Source organism: Heteronotia binoei, chromosome 4, assembly GCF_032191835.1.
Source record: "Heteronotia binoei isolate CCM8104 ecotype False Entrance Well chromosome 4, APGP_CSIRO_Hbin_v1, whole genome shotgun sequence".
In the NCBI taxonomy this organism is placed as follows: Eukaryota; Metazoa; Chordata; class Lepidosauria; order Squamata; family Gekkonidae; genus Heteronotia; species Heteronotia binoei.
The window spans coordinates 74500237-74519318 of NC_083226.1; the positions used below are offsets into that span (position 1 = coordinate 74500237).

Genomic DNA, 19082 nt, shown 5'->3' on the forward strand with positions numbered 1-19082 from the left:
GTGTACCCCACTCGCATACCTATATACAGGGGTCATTTTGTAGAAAAATAGGTGATGGAGCTCATTAGCATAACTCATTAGCATATGCCCCACTAGCCAAAAGCAACCAGATGCAAGAAAAGAAAGCCCTGGGTGAGCAAGGCCTGCTTGGGCTGGCTGGAGATCCAGCCAGTCCAAGCAGGCCTCACTTGCCTGGGGCTCTCCTGGGCCACCCCTGCCCAGTCAAAAGACCAGCAAGCTACCCGCTGTCCAAAATCACATAAGAAGTGGAGAAAAGGATGGTGCAGGCTTCTCCAGGGGTTTATGAGGGCTGTTGGAGGTGTGGCAAAACTCCTGGTGGCTGGCTGGCTGTCCACTCTCCTAATCCAGGGATTGTTATGCAGCTGCACCTACTATTTAGTGGACAAAGTAAGTAGGTCGGGATGGGGAACCCTCAGAAAGGTTCAGGAGCTGTGTTTCTGTGAGCTCCTTCTGAATTCAAGGCCTGCCTATATATGTTCGTTTTGCACGTTTCTAGTAAACTATATAGAGAACCCATACACAAAAAGATTTTGTGGTATTGGCTATAGACTAAGACATGATCTACAACATGAAAGTGATTTTGTTCTAGTGTAAAATATCAGATGAATTTACAAGGATCCACGCCTCGGATGATGTTTTTGTGTCATTGCTGTGCTGCAAAGCAGGCCCGTAGCTACAAGGGGGCCTGTGGGGGCACAGCCCCAACTGCTAGGCAGAGCCCCCTGATTTGGGGCCCCTAACCAGCCTCCAGTGCCTCGGATGCATCCTTCTCCATTCTGCTGTCATCATACACCGTTGCTTCTGCTTGCTTCGGGGACCTGATCATACACAGTTGCTTCTGCTTGCTTAGGGACCAGAAGAATTCTCTGACTCCTCAGCAAGCAGAAACAATGGGGCACTTTCGGAGCCCAGGACTGAAAGTTAAGCTCTCTGTTGCTTCTGCTTCCTTAGGGGCTGAAATAAATCTCTGACCTCTCAGCAAGCAGAAACAATGGGGCACTTTCAGCACCCAGGACTGAAAGTTAAGCTCCACGTTGGGCTGACGTTGGGCTAGAGGGTGCCTGCAAGAAGAGGCCATTCTGGCCCTCAAGTGGGGAGGCAGGGGTAGGGAGTGGATGGCTCCATTGCAGGCTTTCTCTGCCAGACAGGGCAGGGTAGGGTAGCGCACACAAGTGGCGCACACAAGTGGAGGTCCTGGCTGCAGTCCGGGGCTAGGGATCAGTGGAGAGGTGATGTTCATCTGCAGGGGTTTTCTGGCCTGGTCTTGATGGCCACCTGAGCAAGGGTGGGAGCTGCACTTGGGCAGTCTCGGCTTGCCCTCCAACAGAAAGAAATCCGAATTGGAGGTCTTGTAGCCCCAGAAGTCAGCTGCGACTTGGTGGCACCTTCCACCACCACCCCCTTGTCCCGCTGGGCTTGCCTAGCTGGATCATGCTACAGATAAGGGCAGAAGACAGTGTGGCATGTGTCTAAACCTCTGAGTGGCTCCCCACCAGAGCTGCTGGAAGAAGGGTGGAAAGGGATCTCCTTGGGGTAACTGTGGGGAGGGGGATTTGCAGCCTCCTCCCCTGCTCTCCAAAAATCCGGAAGCAGTGGGGGGAGAACATGCCTGTAGGCATCATGTAGTTGTAGAGCTCCTGATCCGTTTGTAAAATGTGTGCCTTTAAGGCTGCACAGGAAACAGGAAAGGCTTCATTGGAAAGGGTCAGTAATAGTTTCCATGGAGAATGGCCCCTCCCTTTCTTTTGCTTTCATTTTCATAGCAAGTAGAGTTCTGCAGGAAGAAGATCTAGTAAGTATTTGTGTGAGAGAGGGGGGGAGGGGGAGGGGATTCCCTCGTTTGGAGGCCCTCCCCCCCTTTAGAAAGCGTGGGAGGGGGAGAGATATGTCTACTGGGCACTCTATTATTCCCTATGGAGAACGGTTCCCATAGGGAATAACAGGAAATTGATCCATGGGTACTGGGGGCTCTGGGGGGGCTATTTTTTGAGCTAGAGGCACCAATTTTTTAGTATAGCATCGAGTGCATCTCACCAAAATACCCCCCAAGTTTCAAAACGATTGGACCAGAGGGTCCAATTCTATGAGCCCCAAAAGATGGTGCCCCTATCCTTAATTATTTCCTATGAGAGAAAGGCATTTAAAAAGGTGTGTTGTCCCTTTAAATGTGATGGCCAGAACGCCCTTTGAGTTCAATTATGCTTGTCACACCCTTGTTCCTGGCTCCACCCCAATGTCTCCTGGCTCCACCCCCAAAGTCCCCAGATTTTTCTTTAATTGGACTTGGCAACCCTAAGAGTGTGGCGGAACCGGCCCGATTCTGGTTTGAGACCCGGTCCCGTCAGCTCCCTATTGAGTCGCCAACTCCTGGAGGGAGCTATTTCTCCTCCTGCCCCTTGGGCTCGCTGCCACCACCTGCTCAGTCCCGGGGTTCAGATTGAGAGGAACAGGACTCCCAATCCCCCTCTCCAGCTGTGAGGCCAGGCCTCAAGGTCCTCTGCCACCCTGCACTAGGGTTTCACAGAGACCTCAGCGCTTCTTTGGGGCACCCCTGGAGGATTGGCACCTTATCCAACTGCATGCCTTCCCCCTTCCCCGGGGCCCCCTTCTCAAAAACAGCGTGGTCTAAAGCGGTTTGGGGATCTATGTGGTACAGAGTTTGACTGCCAGCATTTTAAACAAAAAAAACATATTTATTTAAAAGAGAAAAATATAGGGAAAGAAAAACAAAAACAGTTGCATCTACAAAATTAGCACAGCCCAGCACAGCACAGCAAACAGCATAACAAAGAAAAGTTGATTATAAACGCATCCGGTTGGCCCTGATCTAGACATGCCCTGCCCTTTTTGAATGACTTACTGCCTGGAGGCCTCATTTTCCTGAGCAGGCCTCCCCCACAGGCAGGAGCCTCCATTGCTCACCACATGCTCGCTCGAGCCCCCTGAGCCTGCTCTGGCGGGGGAGGGTGGGGTATAAATAAAATTTTACATTACATTACAAGGCTGTATGGCAGCAAGATGACAGCTTTCCTCCTCAGCGGTGGTAGGAGAGAAGGCCATGGAGATTGGGGCCACTCAGGGCCCCCTCAATTCTTCATATCCTGGCTATGGGGCTGCTGTAAAGTATGCACAGAAACCAGCCAAAGAAGCAGACTTCCACTTTCCCTGGGCAAGAAAATCCTACTAACTGCAGAAAATAAGTAGAAAACTAACTGGAGGGACAGGGTCCCTGCTCACTGCTGCAGAGCTCTTGTGGCACCAGTAACTTTTGGGTTAGTATCTTGCAACGTAGTTCAAGCCTACCTCATCCATCGTTCAGATGCTCAGTCATCCGCCCTTCCAAGAAGCCGAGCGCTGACGAGGAGGGGGGGGGAGGAGTGGGGGTGGAATTGTGAATAGCTGTGACAGGTGACTATTGCCTCTGGGCTGGCAATGGTCCCCTGGAGGCTGAGCAAGAGCGCAGAGGAGACCCGGCCTTGCGCCTCACGCGCTCTCTTTCTACAACCAGCGAGTGTATCATCAGGCCATCGCCTTGGAAACCGCCGGGGTGGAGTCAGCGGAGGGAGGTAGAGACGCTGCCCAGTGGCAGCCTCGCTCGAACGGGAGGGAAGCGGGGAGGGGAGAGAGAAGGAAGAAAAGGCCTCTTTCCATTTCTGCGGCTCCCGCCTGTTTACGGTGCTGGCTGGCCTTTTGACGGTGGCGCAGCACGCGAGTGTCTTTACGAAGCATTTTTGCTGGCATAGTCCTCTTGCGGGTGCGGTCGCTGCACGAAGCGACCTCCAAAAAACCTCGGCAAGTGTTTTAAATTGCCGCTGTCAGCAGTCTTTCCACACACACCAGATTCCCTTTCCCCTGTTCTAGAGAACCGTACAATTATTGAGCACAATCCCATTAGGTTTTGCTCAATGGACTTGATGTTGGAAAAATTCAGTCCTCAGCTCGTGCACTTCATCGCTGGTGTTCAAAGACATTTTCTTCACACGTAAGGTTTCTAGAAATAGTCTATCTCACCATAAAGCAGACCCTGATTCATATACATTTCGTACTCCCCTCTAATGGAACTTCTGTTAGGTATACCTCAGGAACTCAGGACGCTTTACCTCGGGAAGCTTCTCCTGCATATGCGTGCTAAATCCACTAGGGGGCACCCTCGCACCAAAAAAGCAAGGTCCTAATTTCCGCTTAGAAAAGAGGAATTCATTTTTCCTCATTGCCACAATCAGTAAGAACCAGTGTTCCCTCTGAGTTAACATGAGCTAGCTCACAAATGTTTAGCCTAGTGTTCACACATTTTTGTCTTAGCTCAGGAAAAATAACCCCAGAGCACAATAGTTTATGCAGTAACTCACAACTTTAATGTCAGTGGCTCACAAAGTAGAATTTTTGCTCACAAGACTGCAGCTTAGAGGAAACATTGGTAAGAACCCCTGTGCTTACGTTCTGAATAAGATCCCAGCTCCAATTGCTTGTTCCCAGTCTTAGAAGAATTTCACATATTATTACTTGATAAACCTCTTCTTGAGATTCTGGAAAGCCTGACAATACCGGGCTAGGTTATCAAATGGTCTCTAAGATAAGTCAAATATCATCAATGTACAAGATGGAAGACAACTATTAGAAGGTGACTGATTTGGGGGTTTAGCTGACATTTGCGACTGAACACCTGTAAGCTGCAACATTTCCAAGTTGTTTCATGTGAGTGATGCTTTTCTTAGGCATGCTGTAGCCCTAGAAAAATGTAAAATATGGACGTGGCCTATACCAATTTCCATCCTGATCATAAAAACTGGTACTGGTTGAATCTGAAGTTGCCTAGTCCTAGGTATGTCTATGCTAATTCATGTCTAAGCAAGACAGGATAGTGGGAATGTACCATGGGATCCTACAATATAAAATGGCCATTTTTAAAAACTATTCATGTTTTGAGCTAAATGCATACACATTTAGTTACTTTTAGAACCCAACTCACTGGAAACCCCAAAAGCATTAAGATGAATCACTTCTATCTTTTTGTAGCTTCAGTACAGGCAAAATTGCCAGCTATCACTGCTGTGTTCTTGTCAGGAAAAGATTTAACTGTATTCAAAAACTTGTTTCAAAATGTGTTAGTGTCCCCCCAGTGCCCCCTCCAGAAAAAAAAAATCCTAGATGCTGGCCTAACTCCTTGACTGAGCTAGTCCAGCCCCGTTTCCTCCCTTGCCTTTCCCACTGCCATTTTTGTCCTGCCAACCTTGATGGTAATCAACACATTCTGACTTCTTTTCCACAAGAAGAACAAATCAGCCACTAGTAGGCTGGGAAGAAAAGTCTTCATGTAAGATCCCACTTTGATTTTATGAGAAGACATGATTCTTTATTAATTGTAAAGATGTTAAAATTAGACTTCGAATAAACACAAACACAGAAAATGAATACCAAAAAATGAGAGCTGTGGTTACCTACAGTATGATCAAGTCCCATTGGATACCTATAAATAAACAATTCAAATTGTTTCCATGTTTTGGTGATATTCCTTTATAGAACCTACATCCTACCTGATTTATTTAAATCACCAAAAAGTGTCAGATTCATATAAGAAAGAATTTTTAAAGAAATGATTAAACATTTCTCAATTCATTATTTTTATGAAGTGCTTAAAATTTCTTTTAATATTAATCACAAATGATTCTCAGCTTTGGTGTACTGAAATATTATGTACATAGCAAATATGTTAATTTCTTGAAATAAACTTCTGCGATTACTCTAAAAAAATCAGCAGATGGCACTGCCTCATTCTTTTCTAGCTTTATGTGCTTTATATGTGACCTTTCATGGAATATAGTTTCTAAAGTGGAACCAAAATTGTATCAAAACAATTTCTATTCTGAAGTGACACATCTGTGGTCACTTTTTCTTCAAACATTTTCAATATAAAAGGAAATATTAGGATCCCTTTAATGAGAGAAATCACCTCAGTGTGCTCCTTCATCAGTAGACGGTAACAAAGACACTTAAAACTAGATTTATAACTATCTTAAAAGAAGTGAATACATACAGTTATCTCAACCATGAATCATAACACAGTTATCTATGAACAGTGTGGCTTAAGTAAATATCATTCTGTGTATATTTCCCACACTGATTCTGAATATTTCCAATGTCTTTTCCTCTATCCCTCCTGACATCTTTCATCATAGTGTGCTGCTATACTTATTATGACATTCAATTCCATTTGTATGCTGCTTTATCTAGTTTGTGGACTGGATCATTAATCAGTTTTTACCAGATTCTATGTTTATGATCAAAGCTGTAAAAACCCATAGTGCTGTCCTTTTAGCAGATAACTTTATTGTATAATAAAAAGCATATCCTTGCAGAGGTATTTTTTAAATGTATTTTATTAGGGAATCCTAATTATATTAACATATAAAACAATCAAGATGTTAACACAGAAATATGAAATCACTTTACAAAGGATAAGGCTCAAGTTTACAGGTACATTTCCCCCAAGATTTTTGTATTTTTCTGTGTATTTGCATTTAAGTGTAATAAACACTATTTAATTCTTCCCAGAGTTGTGTTTATAAATATTAGACAAATCACAAAATAGATTTCAAGTACATAATGCTTTACAATAAATTCCAAACACAGACAGAAATACACAATACTGTACCTATGAACTTTTCATACGCCAACTCTGTCAGTTCCAGCACTAGAGACCAGACCATTTAGGTCTATGCAGTACATGCTATAGAATATATACACCCTCCCCCCTCAGCTGCTTCTAATTTCTATCTGTTCTCCAGAAAAGATGCAATTTGTACTAATTATGCAATAGATTTCACCTTAGGACAGTTCTAAAGGGACAATGGTGAGTATATACATCTATATATTCCATGTACATGCACTTGCATTGAACTCTAATGTATCTTTACTGCACAGTCCATTCCTCGAGGTAACCTGTTCCTCATGCAACTCACCCCTTCCCTAAGTTATACAGACACATGCTCCTAATGATTCTGGAGCTCCATGACATGGATAAAAACTACATCATAAAACTCAGGATGTAACTGTTTATCATTATGGGGTCAATTATATATAGAATTCAGAACAGAGACTAACTTTATTTTAGCACATTATCTGCAAATTCAGGGTTACCTATTTCTATAACCACTGTTATCATTGATTTGGAAACCAAAGAGTTTGGATTCTTGTTTCAAAGGAAAGAATTTAACTAGAAGTTACACATGGATTTTAAAAGTACCAAACTACTTTTATTATCAAAAGGAACGGATGTGTTAGGAAAGGTGGAATTTGAAAGTAAAACCATGATTATGTTCAGCTATCTCTGGGACTCAGAAGAATAGCTCATAAAGTTAAAGATGGAAACAACAGGAGAAGAACAAAGAAAGAGAAATCACAATAGGCAAGCTGCCCAAACTAGTCCAACTGCAGAAAACAGGCTAGAGACTTGTATCCTAATCCAGTAACGTTGCATGCATAGTGCCTCTGCTGAGCTCCCACAAAACTCTAAATCAAGGAACCAAAGTTTTCCCTAGAAAATTGTTGAAATTTTTTTATGCAAATTACAATCTGAGGTGCACTTAAGCACAACTGGGTTGCACAGAAATTAATACAAAATCATGCTTGTGAGCTAGACTGTGCCATACTTCTGTTTTAACATGTCAAATATTATTTTACCTTCATTGTGGATGAAACATTATGAAGTCTGAGTTGTCGCCCCTTGTGAGGGCAATTAAACTAAAATTCTAGAGCACACAGTATATAAAGAAAAATAAAATAATAAAGGAGCCACCACCATTCTAAAACGGCAAAAATGGAGGTAAAATGTTTTTCATACAGGCAAACCTTCAGTGAGGGGATTATCTGAGAAAGGACTCAGATTGGTATGGGGATGAGGGAAGAAAAATCATGTATTCAACAAAACTGTACAATACAAAAGGCAAAGTTGGGCACTGGGACTATTGGTCATCTCTAAACACCTGAGGATTTATGCATTTTCAGCCTCTTAAGAAGTCCTTGGAGCTATACAGCACATCAAGACGGCAAAAGATAGTCATACACCACCATCATAACGACATGAATAAATCATGTGAATCCATTACCATTTATAAAGCAGACAGCATGCACAGGAAATAAAACATGAAATGATGGCTCTGGGATTAATTATGAAACAATAATGCATCAGGGACTAAGAATTTATCTTCAAATGCTTGGGAAACTGGGAAGGATGCTTTTCACAGAGTTTGTCTCTATTTTTAGAGACCGGTATGTTTTAAACTATTACCTATTAAAGTAGATCTATTTAGGCATTGTTTTTGTTATTCACTTTTTTTTTGTTTTATACAATAATCTACAGTTAATCCAAAATTCCCTAAATCTCTTACAAAACTGTACTTGCACTGCCTTGCAAAGACCACCCATTACCACTTACTGAAATATGGGATGGCAACCCACAAGAAAAGCTAAATTGCTACATTGTCCAAAGCACTTATCTCCCTTCCATGTACACATTAACCCAATTTGTATGTTCATTTCTATGAGTGTCAGAGTGGCATTTAGAGGAAAGAACTGGTAGGTTGAGAGGTAGGATAAAACAAATTGCAGATTTATACCCTGCCCTTCTCTCTGAATCAGAAACTCAGAGCAGTTTACAATCTCCTATATCTTCTCCCCCACCCCCCACAACACACCCTGTGAGGTGGGTGGGGCTGAGAGGGCTCTCACAGCAGCTGCCCTTTCAAGGACAACCTCTGCCAGAGCTATGGCTAACCCAAGGCCATTCCAGCAGTTGCAAGTGGAGGAGTGGGGAATCAAACCCGGTTCTCCCAGATAAGAGTCCACGCATTTAACCACTACACCAAACTGGCTCGCTCTACAAATTTTTCCCCAGGTCATTTCCCCATAGCCAGCAGGATCTTCTTCAATGGAGTCTTACTGATGGGAAATGGCCCAGGGCAGCATTTGAAAGGAAGAATCAGTATGCAAAGGAAGGGTTAAGCATTTGCTCCTGTCTGCCAGTTCTCCTGGCCCCTAAACTGACATAACAAGGCAAACATAATATTGCAAATCTCACATTGCTTCTGAATGTCCAGTTGAGCCCCCAGAAACCCAGTCCTTGAGGACCTGCTACGTCATCTCCATCCCTCAGACCCTGCCTACATTTAAATGAACTTCCTTCTACTCATCACCTTGTGCAGATCTGTAAGAATTTTTATTCTTCAATTTTTTAAAAAATTGCTAAAACATTTTAAAAATTCATAACATGCCCTTGTGCATTTTATTTATCAATCTGTACACTTAAATATCTTCAGAAGTTGTCTTTGCTAAAAATTTACCAAAATCTTGTAAACACATAAAAATATTTTTTAAAATGAAAAATCAAAGAAACAAAATCCCAGCAATCAACATTGCTTGTATAGGCATTGGTTAGCAGATTGTTTCACTAAGGAGTATATTCAAAAGCATCACCTCTCTCTGACTAATACTTAAATTTAGAATATCATGGCTTGTAATGATACAGACAATAAATTGAAGTTCTGCAAAGTCATTGATAAAACAGATAATAAAAATCAAATAGCTTTTTGGTTATTTAAAGGCCACCATGTAGCAAAGCCAGCTATCTGATTGTGGAAAGGAAACTTAAGCATTTTAAGTCCACTATGGATAAAAAAATGAAGACCTACTTGCTGACGGCCTTGCGGATGTTTGCGAGTGAGCACCTAGTACTGCCTGAAATTCACTAGTTTTGAATATAGCCCTTAGTTGTATAATAAGTTCTTAGCATTTAAGAGCTACCGAGCAAGTGACTAACAAAATTTATTTTGCAGGCCACCCACTGTCTAAGAGGACAGTAATATTCAATGTGAAATTGCTGAAACTCTGGCGTCTGCCGGATTTCATGGAGAAAGGAGATATCAACATCTGATTCCAAAAGCACAAGTAGAAGAGGGAAAACAACTAGCAGTATTCCAAGACCAACAAGAAGAAGTCTGGAAAAACTTTTCACAACAGCATTTACCTTCATGTTACCCATCAAAAAGTTATAGCTCCACCTAAGAGCTTTCCGAGCTTCTTTCAGCTCCTCTTCCTCTGCAACTAAAAATGCATTTTCATCTGCCTCTAGTTCCTCAAATGAATCTGTATCTTCTTTCTCATTTTCTGCTCTAGGAGAGGTTTGAAATAGCAGGTCAATCTCCTCATCATTGACTGGCGTGGGAAGCAAGCTGGTGCTTGGGTTGTACACCAATTCAGAGATAGTTAAAGGTTCCTCCTTGATTTTCACTTCTTCAATGGAAAGGTCTGAACTATCGTCCGTCTCCTTAGCAGGAGAGTTGGATAGCACAGGTATTGAAACATCATCTTCCTTCGGCAGCTGAATACCTGTAAACATAAATAAGCCTTTAAGTTCTTAAGCAAACATTTCAAAGAGATCATGTCACAGAACATAAACAGTTTCCATAAACAGCTGCTCATAATCTGATAATCTACTGACTCATTTCAAAATACAACTGAAAGGTTTTAAATTTTCTTTAATTCATATGCATCATTACTCAGTTTCTGCAAAATCTGTATGTTGTATCACAATAAAAAGTCCACCTTTTGCAAGATGAGGTTCAGATATTTCCCTGTCCGGTACAATTTCCCATGTTTTTAAAGTCACTGATAACTATGTTTTTGATACTCATTAACATGTTGCAGATGAATGTGTGCTAACATGTAGCACTCTATTTAGCAGTTATGTATACAGTCAAGAAGTAGATATAAATTATCATTGATGAAGGAAAGTGAGCAAAGTGGCAGTTTTATATGTCTGCAATTCAATAAAAAAAATCTTGAAGATCCATTTATGGAGTTTCTCAATGGAATATTTAATTTTATAACTATTACCAATGCACTGACAATCAGTGCAATATAATGATTTGGGTGCTAGACTGTGGACAGGTTTAAACCCCCGTTCTGCCATAAAGCTCACTGGGTGACTTTAGAGCAGTCCTGCTAAGAAAGGGAGAGGAAGAAGATGATATTGGATTTATATCCCGCCCTCCACTCCGAAGAGTCTCAGAGAGGCTCACGATCTCCTTTACCTTCCTCCCCCACAACAGGCACCCTGTGAGGTGGGTGGGGCTGGAGAAGGCTCTCACAGCAGCTGCCCTTTCAAGGACAACCTCTGCCAGAGCTATGGCTGACCCAAGGCCATGCCAGCAGGTGCAAGTGGAGGAGTGGGGAATCAAACCCAGTTCTCCCAGATAAGAGTCCGCATACTTAACCACTACACCAAACTGGCTCTCCAGGAACCAATTTATGCCATGCTGAAATCTTAAGGAAAGGCAGGATAAAGTTGTAATTTATAAGATAAACACACTGGAAAAACACCTGTCTTTTGTACCTCTTAGCAAAGGAACAAGTGTCTTTCCAAAGAAAGATGGACCATTATGTGAAACTCTAAAACCTGGTGCAGATATGTTATTTAATATCTATATGCACCCCCTTGCCTGGATGATATGGAGTTTTGGGCTGGGATGTTACCAGTGTGCTGATGACACCCAGATGTATCCCAGAATACCATCCCAGATAACTTAACTAGGAGCTAAGAGGCTGTGGTTGGTTGGCTGAAGCAGAGCCAACTGAAATTAGATCCATCAATGACTGAGTTGTCACATGAAAAGATATACTTAAATATTTACAAAATGTGAGGGGTGTACTCACTTCTGTGACATACTGTATATAAAGAGAATTGCAATAAAATAAGTACAAGATGTCTATGAGTAATATACATGTCATTATAGTCATTCTGTGTGACCATTCATTTATAGTGCAAGATTAATTTGTCATTCAAGTCGGGATACCCATATTTATTTGAAACCAACTACAGAACGGTGACCAAATGTTTTTGTTTCTCTGGGTATCCCCTCCACACTATGCGGTTGAAAGAGCATCCATTTCTGCTACTTCAAAAAAAAAAATGACGAATAATTCTTCTTTGGAGGGTATTTCAGCATTCTTCCATAACTTCACCATGACAAGTCTCGCTGCTATCACATGTATAATTAAATACTTAGCATTTTTATCAATATCATTTGGTATTAAATTTAACAAAAACAGTTTAGGATTAAATTGAATTGTTCTAAATAACATTTTTTGTAAACATTCATGTATCATCTGCCAGTATTTCTTTACTGACAAACGTCCACCAAGCATGATAATATGTACCCGTTTGTTTTTTACATTTCCAGCATTTGTTAGAAATATCTGGATACATCTTCACATGTTTTTCAGGACACACGTGCTATCTATAAAACATCATATATATATTCTCTTTATACAAAACCCACTGTCATTTTCACATATTTCCACATCTGTGTCCAAACATCAAAGTCAATATTATGTCCAATATTTGATCATGCAGTCTTTAATAGTTTCACCCATTAACTTAATATGTAACAAATGGATATAAATAAGCTTAATAGTTTTGGATTCACACACATACCATATTCAGCATAGAACCCATTTTTAAAATCTTTTACATAACGTTATTCTAATCTTGTCCATCAGTTTTGCTCTAAACCTTGTTCTTCCATTTTCTGTTTTATTTTTAATTCTCAATTTTTTTCCAGCAAATTACTATAACAGACCCAATGGTCCTGTCTCTTTAACAAAGTTTTTGTGAAAGTCTCTAATGGTAAGACCCATCTTGGTATTTTTTAATATATCTAAAAAAAGGTAAAGGTAGTCCCCTGTGCAAGCACCAGTCGATTTCAACTCTGGGGTGACGTTGCTTTCACGTTTTCACAGCAGAATTTTCACGGGGTGGTTTGCCATTGCCTTCCCCAGTCATCTATACTTTCCCCCCAGCAAGCTGGGTACTCATTTTACCAACCTAGGAAGGATGGAAGGCTGAGTCAACCTGGACCAGCTACCTGAACCAGCTTCCGCTGGGATCGAACTCAGGTCATGAGCAGAGGGCTCCGACTGCAGTACTGCAGCTTTACCACTCTGCACCACGGGGCTCTCTTTCCCCCAAATATCGTATAACGAACATCTTATCATATGATTTTTTAAATACCCATGACCTTGTGTCTACTGATACCAACGATAAGCATGCCATCCCAGTTAAAGCCTTAAAGGTTTAAAAATCTTTCATCTTTAAGAGAGACCCAATCACAAAGAAGAAGAAGATCAGATTTATATCCCACTCTATACTCTGAATCTTAAAGTCTCAGAGCAGTCACAATCTCCTTTACCTCCCCCCCCCCACAACAGACACCCTGTGAAGTAGGTGGGGCTGAGAAAGCTCTCTCAGAAGCTGCCCTTTCAAGGAAAACTCCTGCAACAGCTATGGCTGACCCAAGGCCATTCCAGCAGCTGCAAGTGGAGGAATGGGGAATCAAACCTGGTTCTTCCAGGTAAGAGTCCAAACACTTAACCACTACACCAAATTTAGCCATGTTAATGCACATGCTTTGAAGTAAGTTTAACAGTCCAGTAGGGCAAAACCTGCTCTCTCTTTAAAATCCTGTAAAGCCTTCCTTTTAATTCTAGGTTTCTTGTTTTTCCACACAAATTTTGTTGTAATTGAGTTCAATTCTTTTAAAAAAAAGACTTATTGAGCTTTATTGGAATGGTCTGAAATAAAAATAGATATCTTGGAAGAACATTCATCTTAATTATTGCAGTCCTGCCCATCAAAGATACTTGTAGATCTTTTCTTTTTTCCAAGTCCCTTTTAACATCTTTAAGCAATCTTGAATAATTATCATGGAATAATGTAACACATCTATTTGTCAGTTGGATTCCTAGATATTTCACCTTCTTACTCCAGAAAAAACCAGAAGTTCCTTCTAATTCTTTAATTTGTTCAGTGGTCATATTCTTTGTTAATAAATTTTGTTTTCAAATAATTTTCAAACCCACTACTTCTCCAAAGTCTTTGAGACGCCTTTCTAAGTTTTTAATTGAGTCCAAAGGTTGTTCCAAAATAAAAACCAAGTCATCCACATATGCTTGAAGTTTAAATTCCTTGCCTCTCACCCTTATGCCTCTTATACCTTCATCTTTTCTAATCTGTGTACTGAGCAGTTCCAAAGTCAAAATAAATAGTAGTGGAGAGAGCGGACATCTTTGTCTAGTGCCTTTAGCGATCTCAATGGATTCCATCAGTTCACCATTCACGATCACTTTGACTTTTTGAGAAGAATATATTGCTCTTATCATTTTACTAAAATTTGAACTGCAAATTTTTAGTAGTTGTTACAACATAAAACTCCAATTGCGTCTAAAAAACTCCAACTGTGTCTAAAACAATTAATGCTAATTGCTTTTCTGAATGTACTTCGAAATATTCCAAGATTTCTGTAATTATTTTTACATTCCTTCTTAGCTGTCTTTTGGGCAAAAATCCCATCTAGTCTTGATGGATTACCTCCATCAAGACTTCCTTTAGCCTTGTAGCCATTAATGAGGCAAAAATTTGTAATCCACATTCAGGAGTGATACAGGTCTGTAATTCTTAATTTCTTTTTCATCATGTTCTTCATTCAGAATTAAGGAGAGGAGGAGGAGAAGACTGCAGATTTATACGCCGCCCTTCTCTCAGAATCAGATACTCAGAGCAGTTTACAATCTCCTATATCTTCTCCCCCCACAACAGACACCCTGTGAGGTGGGTGGGGGTGAGAAGGCTCTCATTGCAGCTGCCCTTTCAAGGACAACTCCTGCAATAGCTATGGCTGACCCAAGGCCATTCCAGCAGCTGCAAGTGGAGGAATGGGGAATCAAACCCGGTTCTCCCAGATAAGAGTTCACACACTTACCCACTACACCAAACTGACTCTTTCCATAAATCAGGGATATTACCTTCTTCCAATACAGAGTCCACCAACTTTTTAAGGGTACTAATAGGAAATCTTCAATATTTTTATAATATTCTGTTGGGAGGCCATCTGGTCCTGGTGTCTTCCCATTATTTTGTGCTTAAATGATTCAGTAATTTCTTGTTTAGTGATAGGGTCATTCAATGTCTTTCATTGATCTTCAGTTAAAGTGATCTTATTCAATTTATTTAAAAAGTTTCTTTGTTTAGTGATCTCGATGTCTGTTTTTTGATATAATTTTTTGTAAAAGGTTTGAACAATCTTTTTGAGGTCTTCCCCAACATGCTTTTCTTCTCCATCTTCATCTTTTAAGGTTTTAACAAGTCTCTTCTCTCTCTCCTTTCATAGTCTATATGCCAACCATTTCCCAGGTTTATTAGCATTTTCAAAGAAGTTTTGTCTTGCAAATCTAATCTTATTCTCTGCTTCTGCCATCATCAATTTAATTTGGTGTTGCTTATATTTAATCCTTATCTTTAAATCCTTATCTTCCAGACTCTGTTTAAGTTTGGCTTCTCTTTGTTTTAAGTTCTCTATCAATTCCTCATACTTCTATAATCTTAATTTCTTTTGTAAAGATGAATGTCTAATTGCATATCCTCTGAAGAAGGCTTCACTAGCATGCCATACAGTTCTCATTGAGATTTCAGGGGTCATGTTGTTCTTTATTCATGTCTTCCACAAAATTCTTATCACGTAATATCTGTGGATTAAATGACTTCTTTGGGATTTTCGTTGTTAGGGTTAATGGATAATGATCTGCAAAGACCACGGAATAAATTTCAATGTTTTCTGTTTCTTTAAAGATTGTGTTGGTTATTTACGACCAACACGTATCAATTCTAGACCAGGGTTGATGTCTTGAAGAAAAAAAAAGTATAATCTTTTGTGTTTAAGTTTCTTGTCCTCCAGACATTAATCAAATTTAATTCTTCTGCTAGTTTTAAAAATTGTTGAGGTAGCTGGAGTCCAAGTTTCTTTCTGCCCTTTGCAGTCTTTCTATCCAAGTCTTTGTCAAGTAATGTGTTAAAATCACCCATCAGACAATATTCAATATAATCTAATTCTATAAAGTTTCATAAAATTTCTCTTGTTGGTGGTTCAGGGCATATAAATTTACCAATAAGACCCTTTTATTTTCAATCTGGAGCTCACTCATCAAAATTCTACCGTCTTCAGATGAATACACCAATATAGGATTAAGATACTGTTTAATATAAGTCACCAGCCCCTTCTTATGTTCAAGATCTGGAAAAGAGAAAGCTAGACCCCTTTTGACAGACTGCCCACAGACCACATTTTGATTTTCTGCGGTTTATTTGGTACATTGGGCTGGTCCATGGCCTGACAACCCAGCGCCAAGGCATTTTGTCAAGGGGGGGAGTGTTCTGCAGTCACAGGCTTCCAGGGGGGAGTGGGCAAATGAACAGAAGACATTTAAAATTTAAATGCATAAAAGACACAATTCTCCCCCCCTCCATTTGCACATGGACCCTAAGACCTCTCCCTTCCTCAAAACCAATCTGCACACAATTTGGAGAGCAAATAGAGGGGCATCTCAGGGAGATCCACTACCAGTTTGATGCCTCTAGCTGGTAGGAATGCATTTGACACAATACTCACACATGGACCTAAGATCTCCCACTTCTCCAAAGCTAATTTGCACATAACTTGGAGGGCAGCTAGAGGGGCATTCTGGGAAGATCCATGGAGATTTTGATGGCTCTAGTTTGCAGGGGGTCCATTTGTCACACTCCTGAACCTGCACTTTCTTGGGGCGCCCACTTGCAGGGTGGATAACAGTTCCCCTAAATCCAACCTTCACCAAGCTTGGTGGACAGTTAGAGAACAGTCAGCTGGAGACTTGCTGCAAGTTTGGTGTCTCTAGACCACATGGGGGCATTTTACTGCATCTGGAAGTCATGAACCTAACAAACAATGGTTCAGTCCATTAAACGAGAATGTCCATGGTGATCCATGGTCCATGAAAACCCACAAACCTCCATTTTTTTGGTCATTCCTAACCTTAAATAAGAATTACTGTAAACCGGATGAGAACCTTCCTCCCAACTAAAATTTTTGATAACTAATAGAGAGGATGGGATTCACAATGGGTCACTAACTGATGGCCTTTGTCTTGAAATGAGGCTTAGGTATTGCCAAGGCTTTTTTTGTAGCAGGAACTCCTGAAGCTGTATTAAAAGCCCTGTTAAGGCCCTGTATTAAAAGCCCTGTAAGCTCTTGGAGGATTGGCTACATTAAGGATGTGTGGTCTAATATGCAAAGAAGTTCCTGCTACAAAAAAAGCCCTGGGTATTGCTAACTGGTGCCTCCTTTTCAACAGAAAGGGTGATTACACCTTTATAAACTTCCAAGATGAAAGTGCCGTTATTTTATTTTGTCTCCTAATATGTTTTTTTGGTTAAGATGTTTTTGGTCAATAACTATGTTGTGAGTGATCACTTACCACTAAATTTAATCCTTAAAATAAAGCAAGGTATTAAATATTCTTCTGCTGTTTCACTTGCCAGAAGACAAAAAGTTAATAGATCTATCATCTTTCTTATTTGCTCCACTTGTAATGCCATACAAATGATATCTTATTTCTACCTGTAACATTTCTACACCCAACATCTGCCAGACTGCTCTCACTTCCAGCTTGGGCAACCAGTCCTCAAGCAAGCAAGACCTAATTCTACTCAGAAGCCCTGGTGGTAATTGCTTTTTGCCAAGGGAAACCCACTCTTCTTCACAGGGATCCCTTGTGGCTGCTTCACTCTCTCTCAAGAGCTTTGGGGGGCCTTTCCCTCCAATCACTACCATGACCTCCTGGGCTTCTCCCTGTCCTTTCTATGATAAAGTCATACAGGTATAAATCCAATCATCTTCTTTAGAACTTAAACAAATACAATTTTTTTCTACTGTTCTACTAGATTGCATACAGCAGGGGTGGCCAACAGTAGCTCTCCAGATTTTTTTTTGCCTAGAACTCCCATCAGCCCCAGCCAACATGGCCAATGGCTGGGGCTGATGGGAGTTGTAGGCAAAAAAAATCTGGAAAGCTACCGTTGGCCACCCCTGGTATACAGACTACAGGAATTATGCTTTAGATACTAACTAGGAAAATGAAACACAAAGATTTCTAACCTCACTTGGAAGCTACAGTACCTGCTCTTCCTTCCCACTTAGAAGATGCAGATGGGTGTATGCATAAAAGAATATTCTCCAGCTGTCATTCACATGGGCATGTTCCCACAGTCACTCTTGCACACAGACACATACAGAAAGAAAGGTGAGTTCCTTTTCAATTATCTGCACCCTTGTGCATATAATGTTCCTAGCCAATCCCAGTTCAAACTACATGAGCCCACCAGGACTCATTCACCAATAGAAGTGTCACTCTAAACCACTATGCCACACTGGTTCTCAATAGATGTGTGTTTGTATATCAAAGGGATTTATCTTCTCTGCAGAATGTGAAAACACCTAGCTCTGAGAGAAATTAGGGTTTCTCAGTCATTACAAATACTGTTCCATCTGTATATAAATTTGAGCCCTTCTTAAGATGGAAGGTCTTGTCTTGCTCTTAATCCATTCAGTTCTCTGTAGCATGGCCTTTTAATATCATCATCTCTGGGGACTTTAACCAGTCCATTTTTTATATCATTTTTACTTTTTTATCTTTCTGGATACGATGTAATACTTGCTGCTAATGCCACAAGAAAATGCAGTGTAGAATAAACAGTCTTTAATTGTGCCTCTCTTACAACAACAGATTCCAAATGGCATGCATCCACTTATAGAACATTTTATATTATCATATAACATATTATAAAAATGTTAAAGAGATTATCCCAGCCAGTCACAATGGTCAAGTTTTATTTCCATATTGGTTTGATAAGTGACTGTCTCAGTTTAGTTTTTAAAGAGATAAGCTCATCTTCTTTATACATGAATATGTCTGTGTGGGCATCTCAGTATACTTCTCCAGTATGTGCTTTGCTACCACACCATCTCCATAGCTCCTAATCAATGTTCTGTCTGCTTGTCGTGAGGTAAGATATTGGGGTAATAGTCACTGTCCCCTAGCAATAATCTAGAATAACAATTCTCGAACTGGGTCATAATGAGCCCTTTCTAAGGCAGGAGGGCACTTTGTTCAACCATCCCAAGTGATATATCTCCAAA

The 19082-nt window shown here is 40.7% G+C and overlaps 1 protein-coding gene across 2 annotated transcripts in view; it reads right to left on the minus strand.

Moving 5' to 3' along the window:
* Positions 1 to 8905: 8905 nt before the first annotated feature.
* FRMD3 (FERM domain containing 3) overlaps positions 8906 to 19082 on the minus strand; it is a 208801-nt gene continuing 198624 nt past the window's right edge. For both annotated transcript variants that reach the window (XM_060235396.1, XM_060235398.1), the window contains one exon: positions 8906 to 10404. In XM_060235396.1, coding sequence (XP_060091379.1) covers positions 9809 to 10404 — 596 coding nt within the window. In that variant the 3' untranslated portion in view covers positions 8906 to 9808. The remainder of the gene's footprint in view (positions 10405 to 19082) is intronic.